The sequence below is a fragment of the Bos indicus x Bos taurus genome, chromosome 3, assembly GCF_003369695.1.
Source record: "Bos indicus x Bos taurus breed Angus x Brahman F1 hybrid chromosome 3, Bos_hybrid_MaternalHap_v2.0, whole genome shotgun sequence".
NCBI lineage: Eukaryota > Metazoa > Chordata > Mammalia > Artiodactyla > Bovidae > Bos > Bos indicus x Bos taurus.
Genome location: NC_040078.1, coordinates 10,999,796 through 11,017,724, shown reverse-complemented (window position 1 = coordinate 11,017,724; position 17,929 = coordinate 10,999,796). Strand labels below are relative to the sequence as shown.

Sequence of the window (17,929 nt, the reverse complement as noted above, 5' to 3'; positions counted from 1 at the left end):
TGCATAGGGCAGCAGAAAGGGGGATATGCAGCTAAATAAAGAGAATTCCTGCTTTCCCCTGCTCTATTAAGGACCACTGGAAATTGTGCCAGGGAAAGGGGGTGATGGGAAACAGGGTATTGGAAAATTGGAAATTAGAAATACAGTCTTGGAGGAATCATTGTGCTTCTCTGAGATTCTGTCTCTCCATCTATAAAATGAGGCTCACCAGCTGAACGCTATTGTCTTTTCAGGTCCAAGATAGTAGTTTCATTAAATTAAGTACCAATGAGTATCTTCTGGGTCTGCAACCCTGCCTACCTTGTAATCTTCATCATCTGCCAACTTTTTCTTTTTGTTGATCCAGTTCTTTAGGTCATCTGAGTCCTGATACAGTTGCTGCAGAAGGAATGAATCCTCCAGCAATCCACGTCTAATGGCAGCCCTTTTTCGTAGATTGTCCCGTCGGACCAACAGCTGCAAAAAAACATAAACAAACTCACGGTCAGAAAAATAAAATATGGATGCCTGAGATCTACTGCCTACCATGGTTAACAATGCTCCAACATTTTCCCTGGCCCGGGTGCACAGGCAGGCAGATGCACATACTTCATCCCGGATAGCAGCGATCTCCTCTGAATCATAATGCTTATCATCAATCAGTTTGGTTGCAGTCTTGTCTATGGTCTGGGGGAAAAAAAAAAAGTGTTTTTCTCTCATTGGCACTGAGTAAGTCGCCACAGTTTGTTTAGCTGTTTAAAGAAGAAGCATGACAATGTGGGAAGAGGACAAGATTCAGGGTCAGAAGATCTGGGTCCTACTTCTGATTTCTGTTATAAATTGTATTTCAAAATATAAATCTCAGGTTAATTATTTTCTCTATGCCACAGTAGTTTCTTCTTAATCTAGGTTACAGTGAATGAAACCTGTTTTCACTATGAGGTGAGTATTTGATCTATTTTAAAATTTTTAAGAACCATTGTTGATACAGCCTTGTTCAATGGCCAGTATTTATCTATCTATCTATCTATTCACTCACCCATCCATCATATACCATACGTACTTCTTAATAATTCATCTCTATCTCTAGCTATATGGGGAATGGAGTCATATTATACATGTGAATTTTGACTCATATTCATTCATAAACTCTCAAAATTGCTCAGGATGAATTAATTGATTGGGAATAGGAAAATGATGTGAAATTACAAATAGTATTTAATAAACAATAACTTATTTTACATTGTTATCTTTTACCAATGAAAATCAACCTAATAAGCATATGAACTGGGAAGGGACCATAGCAAGCTCTGAATTGATCTAAGATTAACAAAGAAAATTTGGAGTTTTGTGGTTATTGTTGCTGGTGGTATACATGCACATGTGCAAGTTTTGGCTAACCCCAGCACAGTCCTAGGAGACAGCCAAAGACATATAGTATATATACATTGGGCAAATAAAGTCTCCCTTACACTTCTCTGAGACTTGCTTATGTATTGACAAGTTTCTGGGACACTGTAACTTAAGGTTCACAAGAAAATTATAGCAGCATTAAATGCAAAACGTAAAGATGAGGATATACAGGAAAAAATAGATACTACCTAGATATCTAGATATTACTAAAGAAAGCTAAATGGAGATATTACTGGAGAGGAAAAGACTAAAAAATGTAAATAATACATTCAAATATATTTTAAGTTATGATTCATATTGGATATGGATCCCATAGTTTCTATTTATACTGCAGGAAAAAAAAATAAGACAATCAGGCACTGTGTCAGAAAATATAAATTGCTCAAAATCTTTAAAAACTTTCTAAAAAAATCACAATATTTTAAAGGAACTGTCCTACAATTAAATTAATTAAAAAATAAATTTACCTAATTCTGAAAAAAATTTAAAAGTAAATACTTTCTAAATATGCTTTGTGGAATAAGAAATGTGTTGATAAAAAGTGGGTATGATTATTTTTCTGAATGTTTTCTCTTTTTAAAACAACTCTCATGTCTGATAGTTATGAGTAATTCTAAGAATTGGTAATCTATGAGATGTGTGTAACACAGGGAGTTCAACCTGGTGCTGTGTGACAATCTAGAGGTGTGGGATTGGGTGGGGGATGGGAAGGAGGTTCAAGAGGGAGGGAATGTATATATACATTCCCTGAATAACATTGTTGTAAGGCAGAAACCAGCTCAACATTGTAAAGCAATTATCCTCCAATTAACATGTATATCTGTGGCTGATTCATTTTGATATATGGCAAAACCAATACAATATTGTAAAGTTAAAAAAAAAAAAAATGAAGCCAATGCCCAAACAAGGGCCCATTTCTTACTGTGATCTTCTCCTCCTGGGCAGTAAAAGCTTCCTCAAAGTCATCATGCTTCTGAAGAAGGGCTTCTACACTGCCCAGTGAATTTCCGAGATCCTCGTTTTCCAGGAAGGCCTGTAGAAGACAGAAAGATACATCCCAGCTGTGCCTCACCAGTGAGAATCATTCCCTTTGGAATATCTCTGAGAAAAGCAATAAGAAAGGAGGTGAGGGGGATGGAAAGCAAGATGGGAATTAACACAAGGTAGGAGAGGAAATAGAGATTAACCTCAAAGAGCAGAACCTCAGCTTCAGAGTTCCCTTCCCAACCTTCTCATCCAAATGTATTACCTTCATCTCAGTGTGTGAACCAACCAATCTAAGCATGATTCTCTGTTCTCAAATCCTCAAGAGGACCACTCAACTTCACCAGAAAATCTCTGGTTAGCCCTGCCTCACTCATCACATTTTTCTTTCACGGATCCCTTAACAATTGGATATTCATTTTGCTGCATGTTCGGAGAAGTTTAAAACCTCTGTGCTTTGTATTTAAATATTTTTCCTGTGCATTTATCCACGAGGGAATTTCAAGAGCCTTACAGAGAGGGTCGATCTTTTCTCTTCCTTGCGGCTCACCCTCTAGTTCCCAGGTGAACTGAAGTGGTGGTGAGGATGCTGATAGTAGTGAATGAGGAGCAGGAGAAATGGCTTCTGGACACTCGCTGAGCCCCTATGTTACCTCTTGTCTGCTCATCCAACTGTCTACTTGCTCACTGTCACGGTAGAAGAGGTGCAGGTTCAAGCACTGGTCATACTGCTGCCGACGCTTCTCCCACAGCTCCAGCAGAGCCACCCAGTTGTAGGTAAGTAATGACATCTTTAGAAAGGAAGAAGCAAAAGACCAGGAAGATATTAAATGAATTTATTTTATCCTATTGTCACTGAGCATCCAATAAATGCAAGGCCCTTTGAAGGAAAAAAATGAATAGAAAAACAGGCTTTTCTCTTAAGGCTCCTCAGTTCAGTTCAATTCAGTTGCTCAGTAGTGTCCAACTCTTGGCGACCCCATGAATTGCAGCATGCCAGGCCTCCCTGTCCATCACTACAACTAAGTAAATCCCTATAGTATAGAAAAAATGGGAGAAATACCATAATAGAGATATACCACACTTACTATGTACAAATAAAGAAGAAAAGATTAATTGATTCAAAGACACAGGGAGTAGAAGTATAGAAACTATTGTATCAAACAAAGATTTAAAGGGCAGAGAGGTGGAGATCAAGATTGTAGGAGGACACAATACCACATTCCAGGTAATCATTAGATTATACGAAGTGCTCCAGAGAAAACTGCAGTGTCTAAAAAAAGTGGACATTTCATGAAATTCAAGTTCACAGGGCACTTAAATGATCAGATTGAGAAGTTTGCCTTCTATTTTAAATGCAAATGAGAACCATCAAGGAAAAAGGGACATTCTCAAACTCATGAAAGCCTTTGTTTCTGCCCAAGCATCTGTCCGAGAAACCCCAGCTTATTAAAACTGCTGTGATAATTCCATAAAAAAGATGGTACAAATTCTCAGAATTCAGGATAACAGGTACATTTCAAGGTTTTAGAGTTCCACTCTTCCTTTGGCAGAAAATTGTTAAAAATAAAAATTCATATTATAATTTTCCCATAGGATTCTTGATGAGTTGAAAATACAGAGATCTCAGTCTTCATCATATAGTACTGGTGGCTGTGCTTGGAAGCTAATGAGATGCAGAGAACCTGCAAATCTTATTTCAATTATCATCCCAGAAATTCCTATGACTCTATGACTAGAGCAAAATGTCTCAGGGATCAGGAGATTTAGGTAAGCCCTTGGGATCTAGAAGATTATGATGATGGCAGTGTGTAAAGCTTTCTGTTGCTTAAGGAAGATTTCAGAAACACAGATACAGGAAAATCAGTCTGATCTGAGGTTGTACAGAGGAGAGAAGAAAAGGAACCACGTACCAGGAACCATGCTAGGCACCTTAGGGAATCCAAAGATGAATAAGGAGCAGTCCTCAAAAAATTCACCATCTAGAGACTAGCATGGGAAAGTGACACAACAGAGCACATGTGACAAGGCAAGATGGCATGGAGGTTTCTTGGCTCAAATGGTAAAGACTGCCTGCACTGTAGGAGACCTGGTTTCAATCCCCAGGTCGGGAACTGGAGAAGGGAATGGCTACCCACTCCAGTATTCTTGCCTGGAGAATTACATGGACAGAGGAGCCTGGCAGGCTACAGTCCATGGGATCACAAAGAGTTAGACACAACTGAGCAACTAATGCTTTCACTTTCAAGTGATGAAATTAGTTAGATCGACTAACGTCTCAGAGATGAGGAAGCACACATCAAGTTCTGAGAATTTCAAAAGCCTCACTCTAGCTAAAGCAACGTATGAAGGAAGCAATGTGAAATCTGGATCTATGTTAAAATATTTATATGTCTTTTGTCCTCTTTCCATTCAGAGATTGTCAATCAGTAAGAGATTAAATGAAGGCTATATATCAAACTTTCACAAATTCTGTTAAACTGGATTACCTTTTCTAGAACTTCATCAGATGCTTCATGATTGGCATCCAGCAGAGTTTGACCAGTCTCATTAGCAGATTGAAATCGGTCATCATAAGAGTCAATCTCATGCTGTGACCACAAGAAAAAAAGGGTTAAAATGAAGCAGGAAATCTTCTGGTATTGTTGTCACCTCCCTCCTCCTCCTACTGGGGAGGCCTTCCTCTCTACCTTATGCTGCTGATGCCTGTCCAGTAGGGCTTCCCCACCAGCCACATCTATGGGCAACTCATCAGCATTGATCAGAGCAGTCTTTTCCTCCATCCAACCTGAGAGCTCATCATAGTCAGATAAGAACCGCTGGTACCTGGGGAAAAGGTAAAGGAAAAGACAGAAAGGAGGAACCAGATGCAAATGGACATTGAACAAAGAGTCAGAGTTGGGTTGGGCTAAGATATACGACATGCCTTTTGCATTAAATCTACCCCTTCATTCCTCTCATGTACTTCCCTATTCCTTTAGCAATGCTGGCTATGAATCCTTCACTCTAGATTGTATATTCCTAGGGTGAATGAGTCTTTGTGTGATGAAGCACTTGGGCATGACATCTCCAATATCACAGTCACACTCCAGGAACACTTGAAGTAAAGTACTATTTAATAAAGTACTATGAGGCCAATAAATAATCACATAACATAAACAACAGGAAGCACCTTATGATAAGGGGCAGCTAGAGTTAGGATTAGGAGCCCTTATATATTTTAATTCACTCTTCACCGTATCAGTGAAGACAAAAGTCACCAAAAAAATTACCTGTTCAAAAAATCAAAGCCTCACCATTTCATTTTCAATCATATCAATACGATAAAGACTATTTTCTGGTGATTTAACAACTAATCATAAAAATTAAGTACAGAAATGATATTCAAGGTTTGGTTTTTTTTTTTTTTATAAGCTGACCTACATTCAGGAAATAATTCTAGATTTATTTTCTGTTCTTCAGCTTGGAAATTAATTCCAATTCCTTAGCTAGGGCCAAGATTTTGACATGTTTCTTCAAATATTTTTTCAGCTTCATGGGCCACTTCATAGCTTCTCACAACTATACAAACAGAAGAAGACAGAAAGGGTATAGGTGAAAGGAGATGTCATTCTGAGGATTATATCATCCTGCAAAGGACTTCTGGAAAACTAAAATTTCTTTTGTCTCTACTGAGCAGGCAGGAGGGCTGGGTCATTCATTATTTTATTCCTTTTGCTCTTTTATTTCTGTTTTAATATTGCACTTTGACCCTGTAGAGGTAGTTAACATAATAGAGAAGAAGGCTTTCTCACCCATAAGAAGCCTGCAGCTTTTCATATCTGCTGGTAGCCAAGTTGCGAATACGTTCCCAGTTGGAGACCAGATCCTCTTTCATCTGCTGGATTTCAGCTGCATCTGAAGGATGGGAAAGCTTCAACTTGTCTGCTTTGGAACATAACTCCTTCACCTTTGGGATGAAAAAGAAACCTAGTGTGTGAAGGTGGGTCAACAGTATAGTGCTAGATGGTGACTTTATAGTACACACATATGTCTAATGATAATGCTGTACATCTGAAACTTACTATATAATTTTAGAAAAAGGAAAAAAATAAACTTAGTGGGAAATCCAAGTATTCTGATCCTCCTGACAAAGTTTTATGGGAGGGATGTAACATAATAATTATATAAGTAAGAATAACATATTAGTGCATTTATATGGATATATCTATATTATTATATTCATGTAACTATATTAACTATAATAACTTACTGACTGCTTTTTGTCTCTTGTTGTGCTAAGCATGTCACATGCATTTTCTTGTTTTATAGTCTCCGTTTAATAAGACCATGAGGCAGAAACTATTCTTGTTCCCCTTGTATGTGAAAACTGAGAGGCTAAGTATTTTATCTGCCCGAGGTCATTCAATAAATCATTATCAGAAGCAATATTTAGACATATATCTGTCCTTCATTACCCTCTATACTGTTTTCATAAACATTACCATAGGAATAAGAGAGATACTTCTGCTAACGAAAATTTCTGCTAAGAAAATTCCAGTAATGCCAGGCCAGTGTGAGCACAATTCCTGAAGAGCAGGGTTACTAGGGAAAATTCCATGTTACCATTAGTCCTTCCACTATATTCAATTATAATCAGGTGTTGTCTAAGATGAGATTTCATTATCGTTATTCATTAAGTCATGGTATTTTATCACTCATAATTAGAAAACAAGAAAAACAAAGGGGGAAAATGAGGAAGGAAAAAAGAAGTAGACTGGTGAAATATTTTTCAGAAACTGGACCGAGGGATAGAACTATGATTAAAGCATAGTAACTAGGGATCTTCTTGTGGGCTGACTCCACTGTAAAAGCTGAGGAGTAATTAGTTTAAGTTATGGTTAAAATTGTGAGGGTAAGAAGTAAGAATGGGAGGCTTACGCCAAGTTCTAGTGTGACTGTGCCTACCATAGGTACAGGAATCGAGGTCTTTCAGCTTCCAGAAGAAAACCCAAAGGTGGGTTGAGTAGAGTGTTTTAGTGTCTATGTTTATTATAAAAGGAGAAGAAGAAATTTTCTCCCTTTTCTACTGAGTAAAAGACAAAAAGAAACAAGGTTCATCTCCAAAAAGAGAAGGTGTGTTTAGGCAGGAAACCATTCATGAAGCTATCTATTTTGGTTTTAAATTATGAAATATATTACAAAAAGCATAAGTGTATATATAATATATATATATGTGTGTATTTAAATAAAAATAATTTAAACAAAATACTAGATATCCAAGAATCATGTACAAGTTATAAACTAGAATAAAGAGGTATATTCAGGTGGCACAAAATTTCTCTTTCATTGAAATAATGAATTTACTATGTTCTATGGAGACAAGTTGGAGACAGCAATGGCACCCCACTCCAGTACTCTTGCCTGGAGAATCCCATGGACAGAGGAGCCTGGTAGGCTACAGTCCATGGAGTCACTAAGAGTCGGGCACGACTGAGCGACTTCACTTGCACTTTCACTTTCATGCATTGGAGAAGGAAATGGCAACCCACTCCAGTATTCTTGCCTAGAGAATCCCAGGGACAGAGGAGCCTGTTGGGCTGCCTTCTATGGGGTCGCACAGAGTCAGACACGACTGATGCAACTTAGCAGCAGTAGCAGCAGCAGCATGGAGACAAGTGGAGATGGAAATGGCAACCCACTCCAGTATTCTTGCCTGGAAAATCCCATGGACAGAGGAGCCTTGTGGGCTACAGTCCATAGGATCACAAAGAGTTGGACACGACTGAGCGACTTCACTTACTTATGGAGACAAGATGAACGTCAGATGGCTCTTTTAACTCAAGGATGTTAGCTCTTTCTCCCACAGGCTTACCTTGTCATTCATGACTGCAAGGCTCCTCTCAAGTGTCTTGTGACTGTGAAACAGTGCCTCAGAGCTCACAAGGTCTTTGCCATAGTCCTCAGACGTGACTTGAGCCTCCTTCTCCTCAATCCACTGGATGGCTTCAGTCACATCCCTGCCAGACAACCCCATGAGCTCCAGCAAAGGAAGAAGGCAGGCATTCCAGGGCAAACAGCACCCAGCAGGACCAGCCTCATTCACCTGTCAGAAATTATCCTATCTTCCCACACACTAGCAAAAAATAGCATAAAGAATTCCTGTTTGGGGGCTTCCCTGGTGATCCATTGGTTAAGAATTCACCTGCCAATGCAGGGGATGTGGGTTCAATCCCTGGTCCGGGAAGATCCCAGATGCAGAGACAGCTAGGCCTGTGCACCACAACTACTGAAGCTCATACACCTAGAGTCTGCACTTCACAAGAGAAGCCACCACAATGAGAATCCCGCCCACCACACTGGAGAGTAAACCCAGGCTCATCTCAGCTAGAGAAAGCCCACCCACAACAACCAAGACCCGGTACAGCCAAAAATAGAATAAATGCACAAAGATTTTTAAAAAGAGTTCCTACTTTTATGGTTTCCATTGAGATGTAGAGACATGGGCATCCTGTCAGCTGAGCCTTCAGATATACTTCTGGGTTAGCTCTTCACAAATGTCCTTCTTCACAACCTCACCCTGCATTCTCTTTCTGCTTTTGCCCCTGCAGAACTTCCATCACTAATTCACTAGTGCTAATTTTATTACTTTAAGCTCCATTTAACACACTTGGCTATTGACTGGATCACAATTTTAACCACTGTGTTCCTTGTTGTTTTAAAGGCAAGAACATGATTTTCTTTGATTCAAGGTATTGGCCACTAATTGCTAACAGTAGACAAAGGCTAACCCAAATACCCAGCCTGGTGCTATTGCAGTTTTCTACAATTCAGTGGCCAGATTCCTACCTTTTGAATTTCTGAAGGTCTGCAGCACTGGACAGCATTTTCTGTCGTTGGAGAGCCAGACCATGGAGACGTTCCCAGGCTGCATTCACCTCCTTCTGCTTTGACTCAATCGAGGGCAGCTCAGGATGCTTTTCCTGTGGGAGTAAGTCAGTGTTGGACTAATAGAGAAAAAACTTTTAAAAACTTCTTATTTCACTAAGCAGAGGATAGCCATTTAGCCAGATACTACACTTCACCTTAGCCCTGGTCCCTTTTACTTGATCCACATCACCAAAATCTAGAAAACCAAACCACCAGATGTTGTATCTTCTGTCCACAGCTCAAGACTAGTCTACTAACATAGGTTGCCCAACCTCATTATTTTCAGAACTCCATCATGTTGATGGCTGCTAGCTTCCCTCAAGACCCTGGAAACCAAGGAAGAGAAAAGTTCTTTCATGAAGTCTGACTTAATTTTTCAGATCTCGAGTACTGTGAGTTTTGGCTCTTTTGGGGCCCTGACACCTTGAGAATATAGTTGGAGCTATTTTCCTCTTCCCAGAACTAGATAAACATGCAGATAAATTTAATTTTGCAATTCACACAGTTTCTCAGACTATCTGAAGCAATGAAATTTGTGTTTATCAGATAAAGCTAGCTAGTATCAGCCCATTTAGATACTTGGCAATTTTGAGTAGTTGCCATACACCAGGTCTCCAGACCCCTCCTATCCCTGTTTATTCCTATTTCCATTTCTTTTTTTCAGCCTCTTCAGACAGAATTTTCTTCTCCTTCCTTCTTTGCAAGTAGAAATAATATTTTATAAGCTCCAGTACTTAGGCCTCAAGAAGTCTTTCAGCTTCTGTTCTTACTTTCATGGAACATATTAAAAAGTATGATCTACTGAAAGATGAGAGAGCACATGGAGAAAGCCTGCACTATCCTTGCCAAATCCTTAGACATGGGAGGAAGGTTGTTTTAGATCCTGTACACCAACTGAGTCACTGTGTAACTGCAGTTACTTAAGAATATCAGGTGAGATCAGGAGAATGGCCCAGCTGAGCAGCTGACTCAGTGAATCTGACTCACTTAACCATGGAAAAATAAAATGTTTTCTGTTTTAAGTTTTGTAGTGGTTTGGTAGATAGTAACAGATAACATATTCAAAAGCAGAGACATTACTTTGCCAACAAAGGTCCATCTAGTCAAGGCTATGGTTTTTCCTGTGGTCACGTATGGATATGAGAGTTGGACTGTGAAGAAGGCTGAATGCCAAAGAATTGATGCTTTTGAACTGTGGTGTTGGAGAAGACTCTTGAGAGTCCCTTGGACTGCAAGGAGATCCAACCAGTCCATTCTGAAGGAGATCAGCACTGGGATTTCTTTGGAAGGAATGATGCTAAAGCTGAAACTCCAGTACTTTGGCCACCTCATGCGAAGAGTTGCCTCATTGGAAAAGACTCTGATGCTGGGAGGAATTGGGAGCAGGAGGAGAAGGGGATGACAGAGGATGAGATGGCTGGATGGCATCACTGACTCGATGGACGTGAGTCTGAGTGAACTCCGGGAGGTGGTGATGGACAGGGAGGCCTGGCATGCTGCGATTCATGGGGTCGCAAAGAGTCAGACACGACTGAGCGACTGAACTGAACTGAACTGATAACTAAAAAAAAAAAAAGAAGAAATCTGCACAATAATAAAAATACAATCATGTTAGAAGGAGAAATTTAGAGACTGTTGGAAATGAGGCCTGGAAAAAATTGAGAAATAGTTTATTTTCCCTACTCTAGTACCTATTAATCCTGAAATTTTGATTCTATTTACACATAAATATCACTCCCATTATATAGCTGCAGTGATAATAAAACTTTAAATGGAAAAGCATGATAGCCCACTATTGCAGTTTCTGTTCAATTCTTTCACGTACATATAAAATCAGACTGACTTCCCAGTTCTTACATATGTTAAGGGTATTTAGTCACACACTGAGTATTTGTATGCTCAGAAATTAAAAGGTTATTTAAGCATTTTCTTAAGTAAATGGAGGTAAATCTGCCTCCTTTTCCTTCCCCCTCAAAGAAAAATTTGTTTAATGATATCATATATATTATGAGAAGCCACGATTATTTTATATTCTTTGCCACTTCATAAACATGAAAAATTGATGTACTGCACAGTGCAAGAGTAACCTCATTGTGGACTGAATTTCTTTACGTAAAGCCATGTACACTCACTCACTCACACCTCTATTTCTGTAGACTGGCAAGGGATGAATTCAGAAATGAGAGAAAGCTACTCTGGGCATGTCACTCCAGGGACAGGCATACCTCTGTTTTCTCACAATGTTCTATATACCTTTCTTGTCCCTTCTACAAATGGCCAGGCAATCTTCTTGAAGATCAGAACCCTTTCCCTGGATTGGCTCTGTTATTCCCCACCTCACCTCTGCACACTCATTGGCATATTGGTTCACTTCATTCACTCTCTCCTTTCGAACTTCCATATCTGCTAGGAACTCTTCAAACTTCTTATGCAGAACCTCTGTGCGCTCCCAGTCCTCACCCAGCTCCATTGATGTCACCAGAGCATCCTGTAGACACAGAAAGGTCTATTAGGTCACCAGCAAATATTTAGGGATTCCTGCAGTTCAAATGCCCAAAACCCTTGTTTACATTTACATTCCCAGGATAACTCAGAAGGAGATACTGGTGGAACCTGGGAGAACCCCTTCAAGAAAGTCAGAGCAAGGGCATATTTCCTGAGGTGGCACTGTGACTCAGGGAATGGTGGTCTTTGGGGTAATTCTTTGGGAAGACCAGGGACATTGTCAGAAAATGCCCTTGGAAGAAACTTTTTGTGGTTTGGAACATGAAAAGGAAATCCATCCTGGTTCTGCTCGATTCAACATCCTGAGTATTTACAAAAGTATTGTGCTGAATGCTTGCCTGTGTAAATTTTCAGTCCTAACCATAGGGTTATTCTTCAAGTAATAGGAGATAGAAACCTCTCTAGTTATAGGTACTAAGAGACAAAGGATTAAGGGAAAAACTGGCAATTCTCTCAGTTGGAACCAGAGTAGGATTGAAAACCTGGAAGGAGTGAAGGCTCATGGAAGGTAGAAGGGGGGCAATCCTAGATGATCTTTCAGTACACATTTTTTTTTGTATGTCTTGCCTTCTTCATGTTCAGATTCATACATTTAGACTTATCCTCCTATAATGTTGCCTACTTCCAGAATACCTCTAAATCTTTGCTAACATTCCTCTTTCTTCCAAGGAACTAAGCCCAGGAACAGATACCCTGACTTCTTTACAAAAAGTGAAAGTGAAAGTTGCTCAGTTGTGTTGCATGTTGCTTCTTGTGACCCCATGGACTGTAGCCTGCCAGGCTCCTCTGTCCGTGGGATTATCCAGACAAGAATACTGGAGTGGTAGCCATCCCTTGCTCCAGGGGATCTTCCCAACCCAGGGATGGAACCCAGGTCTCCCGCACTGCAGGCGGATTTTTACCATCTGAGCCACCAGGGAAGTCTGCATTAAATTGCTATGGGATGTCTGGGCCAGAGGGATGGAAAATCCTATATACAGGCTGTTTGGTGCTATACCTTGTCTCCAATCCACTCCAAGATATCGGCACACTCCTGGAAGTACTGTTGGAGTTTCAGGGCCCGCAGCAGCAAGGCACCCTTCTCCCAGGTCAGCTCCAGCAGCAGGTCCCACAGGCGGTTCAGTTCCTCCAGAAGGCCCTTTGGGAGAAGTAAAAGCACTCAGGCACGTTACCTGCTGTGGAGCAGCAGTTATAAACTCAGAGACCTGTGCAGAGAGGGATCTGGATAAAAATCCCTCATCCCATTAACTCGTGCATTAATTGCTCAAAAATATTTAAAAGAGGATAGGGCATGTATGGGAATAACCATTAAACCATATGATTACCTGTGGCAGATTCATGTTGATATATGGCAAAACCAATACAATATTGTAAAGTTAAAAAAAATATGATCTTCCATAAAGAAACATAAATAATAACATTTGGGTGTTTTAGAGGATGAAATGATTGCAAATGATAAGACAGGATGAAATAAAAATTCATTTAAAAACAGGTGCTTATTTGAATTGAACCTTTACGGATAGAATTTTGATACACAGAAGATACAGAGAGGGTGTTCAAAGTACTGACAAAGGCACAGAAAAAGTTAGCATGGACTGTCTGTCAGAAGGGATAAGAGCTACAAGTTTTTCTGACTTACAAAGAAAATATGATCACCAAAGCAATAACAGAACTTGAGACTATATAGTTGAGGGCTATAATGCTAGGTTAGCTTAGAAGACCAGGTTTTACATATATTGTAAAATTAAATGTATAATTTTTGTTGTCTTCAAGAATCTTCTATTTTCCAACTACTTCATGGTTCTAAGGTAACATGTAGCACATAAATCACATTTATCTATGGATCCTGCAGTGCTACAGGATTACTATAATCTCAGAAATTCTGATAGATGTGAAGATGTTTCAGATATTTCTCAACTATTTTAATTAATGTAAGGGACTGATTTTTGTGCAATTTTACCAAATCATTTTTACTTAATAACAGGTAAATTTTGAGTTATTCTTGTTACAGAATCTTTTTTCTAATAAGGTTTATTCTTGTTAAAGTCTGTATCACCTGACCATGTTTTGTTGATAGTAAAAGGAACTAGAATTTGTATGCTAGATATGGAAATATAAGTCCCAACTTATAAATATGTAACACACATTTCTTTTGACAATTTTAGAAACAGTTAAACAGTAAAAAAATTTTCACTTAATACAAAACGAACCTGAACTGACTCTATCAACCCAAACATTTTAGGGGAATATATGAATTAACTCAGAAAAAAAGCTGATAAATTAATAATGGATTCCATGGTGGTGCTGCTCTTTGATCTTCAGAGTTCAAGGGTTTGGAGAGCTACAATAGTAGCCACAGCATGTGAGCTCTGAGGAGAAAGAGGCATCATAGACAAAGGGAGAAAGATTTCGGAGAAGATTCAAAGAAAGAGTATCCCTTGTTTAGAGAGTTTAAGCACCAAGGACTCTGAGCTTAGAATTACTCAGAAAGGACATTTGGGAAAGCCAATTCATCTGGGTTGAGACGGGTTTGATCTTGAGCCACCCCATCCTGTGACGGCATAAGGAGGAAGGTGACACTATTCAATGAGAGCTTTGTGCCATAGCTCTTCTCCCCACTCCTAGGAACACTAGCATATCCCATCATTTTTTCCTTCCACAATCTAAGTAAAATATAAGAGGCAGAACCATGGTTCCAAGTCAGTTGTATCAAGGTGTACACCTGTTGTAATCAATGAAAACTCTGATAACCTAATCAACAATTAGAAGCATCTCTCACAGAGCCCTACGATATATTTACCTTGGTGTCCTCATGGGCAAAATGCCCCTCAGGAAATCGAGTTTCCCTGGTTTTTTCCAGATCAGGAAGGACCCTTGATTTTGCTTGCACCTCTGTTTCAAAGTGTTCATGCTTCTGATATTTCCCCTGAAGATTAGAAATCAGAGTTTATGGCTTAATGGAGCCTGGTCTCCTGGATGATAAAAGAGTTCTTTTAGTCCTCTGCTTTCTTGCAGGCAGAACTACCAGTTTCTCAGCATAGATGAAACGATAACCTATGACCATAGCTGCTGCTGCTGTTAAGTCGCTTCAGTCGTGTCCGACTCTGTGCGACCCCATAGACGGCAGCCCACCAGGCTCCCCCATCCCTGGGATTCTCCATGCAAGAACACTGGAGTGGGTTGCCATTGCCTAGAGGAGTCCTATTCTAAAACAAGTTGTTGTGGCAGAATCAACGCATACAGGTTTTTAAAGATTCCCAGACCCAATGTCCTGGACCACAGAAGAAGGTCTTTTCAGTCCTTATTGCCTTGGGGAAATTTCCAATAAATATTATGTTAAAGTCTTAATTGCCTTCTGTGGAAATGAAATAATGTAACAGAATTTTTCCTTTTAAGAAAAGAGGAAGCAAATCCTACTGAAAGTAGTGAACAATGAGGAAAATTATCATGACAACAATGGCTTTTTTAATTTTAACTGGGAAGTTTTTGCATGCTAAATTATGCTCTTGTTGTCATATATAGATCGATCCATTTAGTAGGTAACACTTCGTTCTTGATCTAGGTGCTTCCTTTCTGATATCCATTGTGCATTTTAGGCATACAAGCCTTTCTTCTGATGCTGACTATGCCTTATTCTGTAATACAAGTAGTAGGGGGAGTTCTCACCAAACCTCTCTATCTGAGATCTCTCATTTGAACTTAACAAGAGTCATGAACAGCCAACTGGGAAAAACCCTGGTTAAATCATATCTTTCTGAGGAGAGCAAAGGGAAGTTAGTTCAGAAGTACTGATGTCTCTTTACTTCAATTCCATCCTTAATGCCATAAATATTGAAATTTCATAAATTCTTTGAATTCTCAGTGTTTTGCCCATGGTGTAAGTTCAGAGCAATATTACATTTATAAAGTATTATCTAGAATGAGTTTCCTGTGTAAATAAGACATTGGGGCTTAAGGAGTTGAAGACACGGACTATTTAGAGTCAGAATTACAGTTCCCGAAGTCTAATCTTCTATTACAGCATCCCTCTAGAGTTTACCAGATGCACACCTACATTATAAAAATGTTTCCCTCCCTAGAGATTTCAGAGTCTACTCTGGGGAAGTCAGTGAAACTGAAGAACCTGTATGTTTGTTGGGTCTTCATAGCTTTTATCACTTGCAGTCTTGATTTTCTCCATGATCCATTTCTCATGGTCATCAACATCTCGTATGAAAACCTGGTAGTGATAGGAATCTTCAAGTTTCTGACCCCTCTCAGCAACCCGTTCCTTGAACCTCTGGTACCGACTCAACACCTCCTGACGCCTCGCCTGGATCTCCTCTGCTGTTTCCAGGACCTCTGGCCCATCACTCTCCATAGCCTGCAAGTGAAAAAGTTTACTTATTGCTGCTTCTCAAGTCTCTAGTATACTGTTTGTTTTTTTTTTTTTCCCTCTCTCTGTCTCTAATATTCTGTCTTTTTAAATGTCTTCAAGGCATTTACTCATGTTGGATTTAGGTTCAGATATCTTTATGCCTATAAAGGTCTCTTTTTAGAAAGGCTGTAGTACATTTATATAATTTTAACCACATGCAGATACAACTTAGGCTGATAATTCTTGGTCATTCAGAATACTTTTCCAACTTTTCACATAAACATCTGCCCATATTAATAAACTTAACAGTAAAGTTCTATAACATGCATTATTAGACAATTGAAAACAAGTTTAAATTAGCAAAATCACATTTTCAGATGCATAAAAGAAATACAATTTTACTGCTTTCAAAAACTTAAAAGGTGTTAACATGTACTGATCATGACAAACCTAATTTAATGAAAAAATAAAAATGGCTTGCAATTAATTTTGACAAATGATATACCCCAAAGTCCAAAAAAAATTTATGTAAAAATAAAACTAATACATTATTTACTTTTTTATTTTCTTTATTCACAAACAATACAAGTCAAAAATTTAGCACATTTACAATCTAATTACCACAGATTTCAAATTATTAGCATCTTGGTAACTGACTTTTGCAATGTAAAACAATGTATTATCAAATAAAATCACATATTATTTTCCAATAATAGTGGGATCCAATTTATTTGTAACAACATCCAGCAAAATCTCCATAGGATACACCTTCATTTATCTGGATATAAGCAGTTTTTCCTAGTTTACCTCAGTGAAAACATTCAATATAAGATTTAGACTTTAGTCTCCTTCTATACGTAATTGTTATTCTGTGGGTGGCCTTTACTAGTCTGGTTACAGAATTAAACCCTTCTACAGAGACTCAAACATTTATCATGAATTATTTTGCTCCAGGTTATCAGGTTGTTCTCCATGTGAACCTGTGTAAACAAGTCATTGCTGGATTTTGGTGCTGTATAGCCACAGCTCAAGGTCAGTTTAAAGTGATACATTCATAAAAAAGAGAATTAAAATTAAGCTTGTTTACTTCTTAAGAATCAAGAAAAATCCTTGGTGATCCTGTCAAAGATAGCACAGAAAGTTCAAAGGAGACAGCTTTCTTAATTATATTGGTGACAAATTGTCCGATAAAGAATTCTGTACTCACGGTTTCCTTTGGAAAGTGTTATGCTTTTCCTAAAGGTCAAGAACCTGCCAAAATAAAATGTGTCCAAAAGAGAGAGAGAGAGAGAAAGAAAGAGAAACAATTCACATGTAATTGTTTAGTCTAACTTAGAGATGAGAGAAATGTTACATATGTGGCAAGACAAAAAGAAAAAAAAAGCCTCTTGCTTGGGCCAGAATCCCGCCAACTACAATCTACCCTATCTTCAGGAGACAGATTGAGCTGAGGCAGCTGCTAACTTTCACAGATGCTGGGTGACTCAGCGCTTTGAAGGGACTGTGGCCCTCAAAGGTCTTCAACAGGACTTTATAAAAAAAAAAAAATGAAAGCAAAATTCTTAGATGAAAACTTAGAAAAAAAACTGCTATAGATGTAACATAGGGCAATGTTAAGATTATGTTTTGTTTCTTCAATTAGTTTTAAATTTTACTTCTAAGAATTATAAACAGGAAGGAATTCTGGGTTGCCCATTCTTCATACTCTGTACAGAATTACAAGAACTCAAGGCATACATAGGTTCTTGTTCCAACCTGTCTCTCAGAAATACAAATCACCAA

At 38.8% G+C, this 17,929-nt stretch overlaps 1 protein-coding gene across 2 annotated transcripts in view; it reads right to left on the bottom strand.

Moving 5' to 3' along the window:
• The window catches only part of SPTA1 (spectrin alpha, erythrocytic 1), an 87,651-nt gene extending 70,101 nt beyond the window's left edge, over positions 1 to 17,550 (bottom strand). For both annotated transcript variants that reach the window (XM_027529097.1, XM_027529105.1), the window contains exons 1-14: positions 17,355 to 17,550; positions 15,914 to 16,153; positions 14,591 to 14,716; positions 12,788 to 12,928; positions 11,627 to 11,773; positions 9,205 to 9,338; positions 8,231 to 8,375; positions 6,171 to 6,325; positions 5,067 to 5,202; positions 4,866 to 4,967; positions 3,030 to 3,167; positions 2,315 to 2,425; positions 589 to 666; positions 301 to 456 (exon numbers count right to left, since the gene is read on the bottom strand). In XM_027529097.1, coding sequence (XP_027384898.1) covers positions 301 to 456; positions 589 to 666; positions 2,315 to 2,425; positions 3,030 to 3,167; positions 4,866 to 4,967; positions 5,067 to 5,202; positions 6,171 to 6,325; positions 8,231 to 8,375; positions 9,205 to 9,338; positions 11,627 to 11,773; positions 12,788 to 12,928; positions 14,591 to 14,716; positions 15,914 to 16,150 — 1,806 coding nt within the window. In that variant the 5' untranslated portion in view covers positions 16,151 to 16,153; positions 17,355 to 17,550. The remainder of the gene's footprint in view (positions 1 to 300; positions 457 to 588; positions 667 to 2,314; positions 2,426 to 3,029; positions 3,168 to 4,865; positions 4,968 to 5,066; positions 5,203 to 6,170; positions 6,326 to 8,230; positions 8,376 to 9,204; positions 9,339 to 11,626; positions 11,774 to 12,787; positions 12,929 to 14,590; positions 14,717 to 15,913; positions 16,154 to 17,354) is intronic.
• Positions 17,551 to 17,929: the final 379 nt, after the last annotated feature.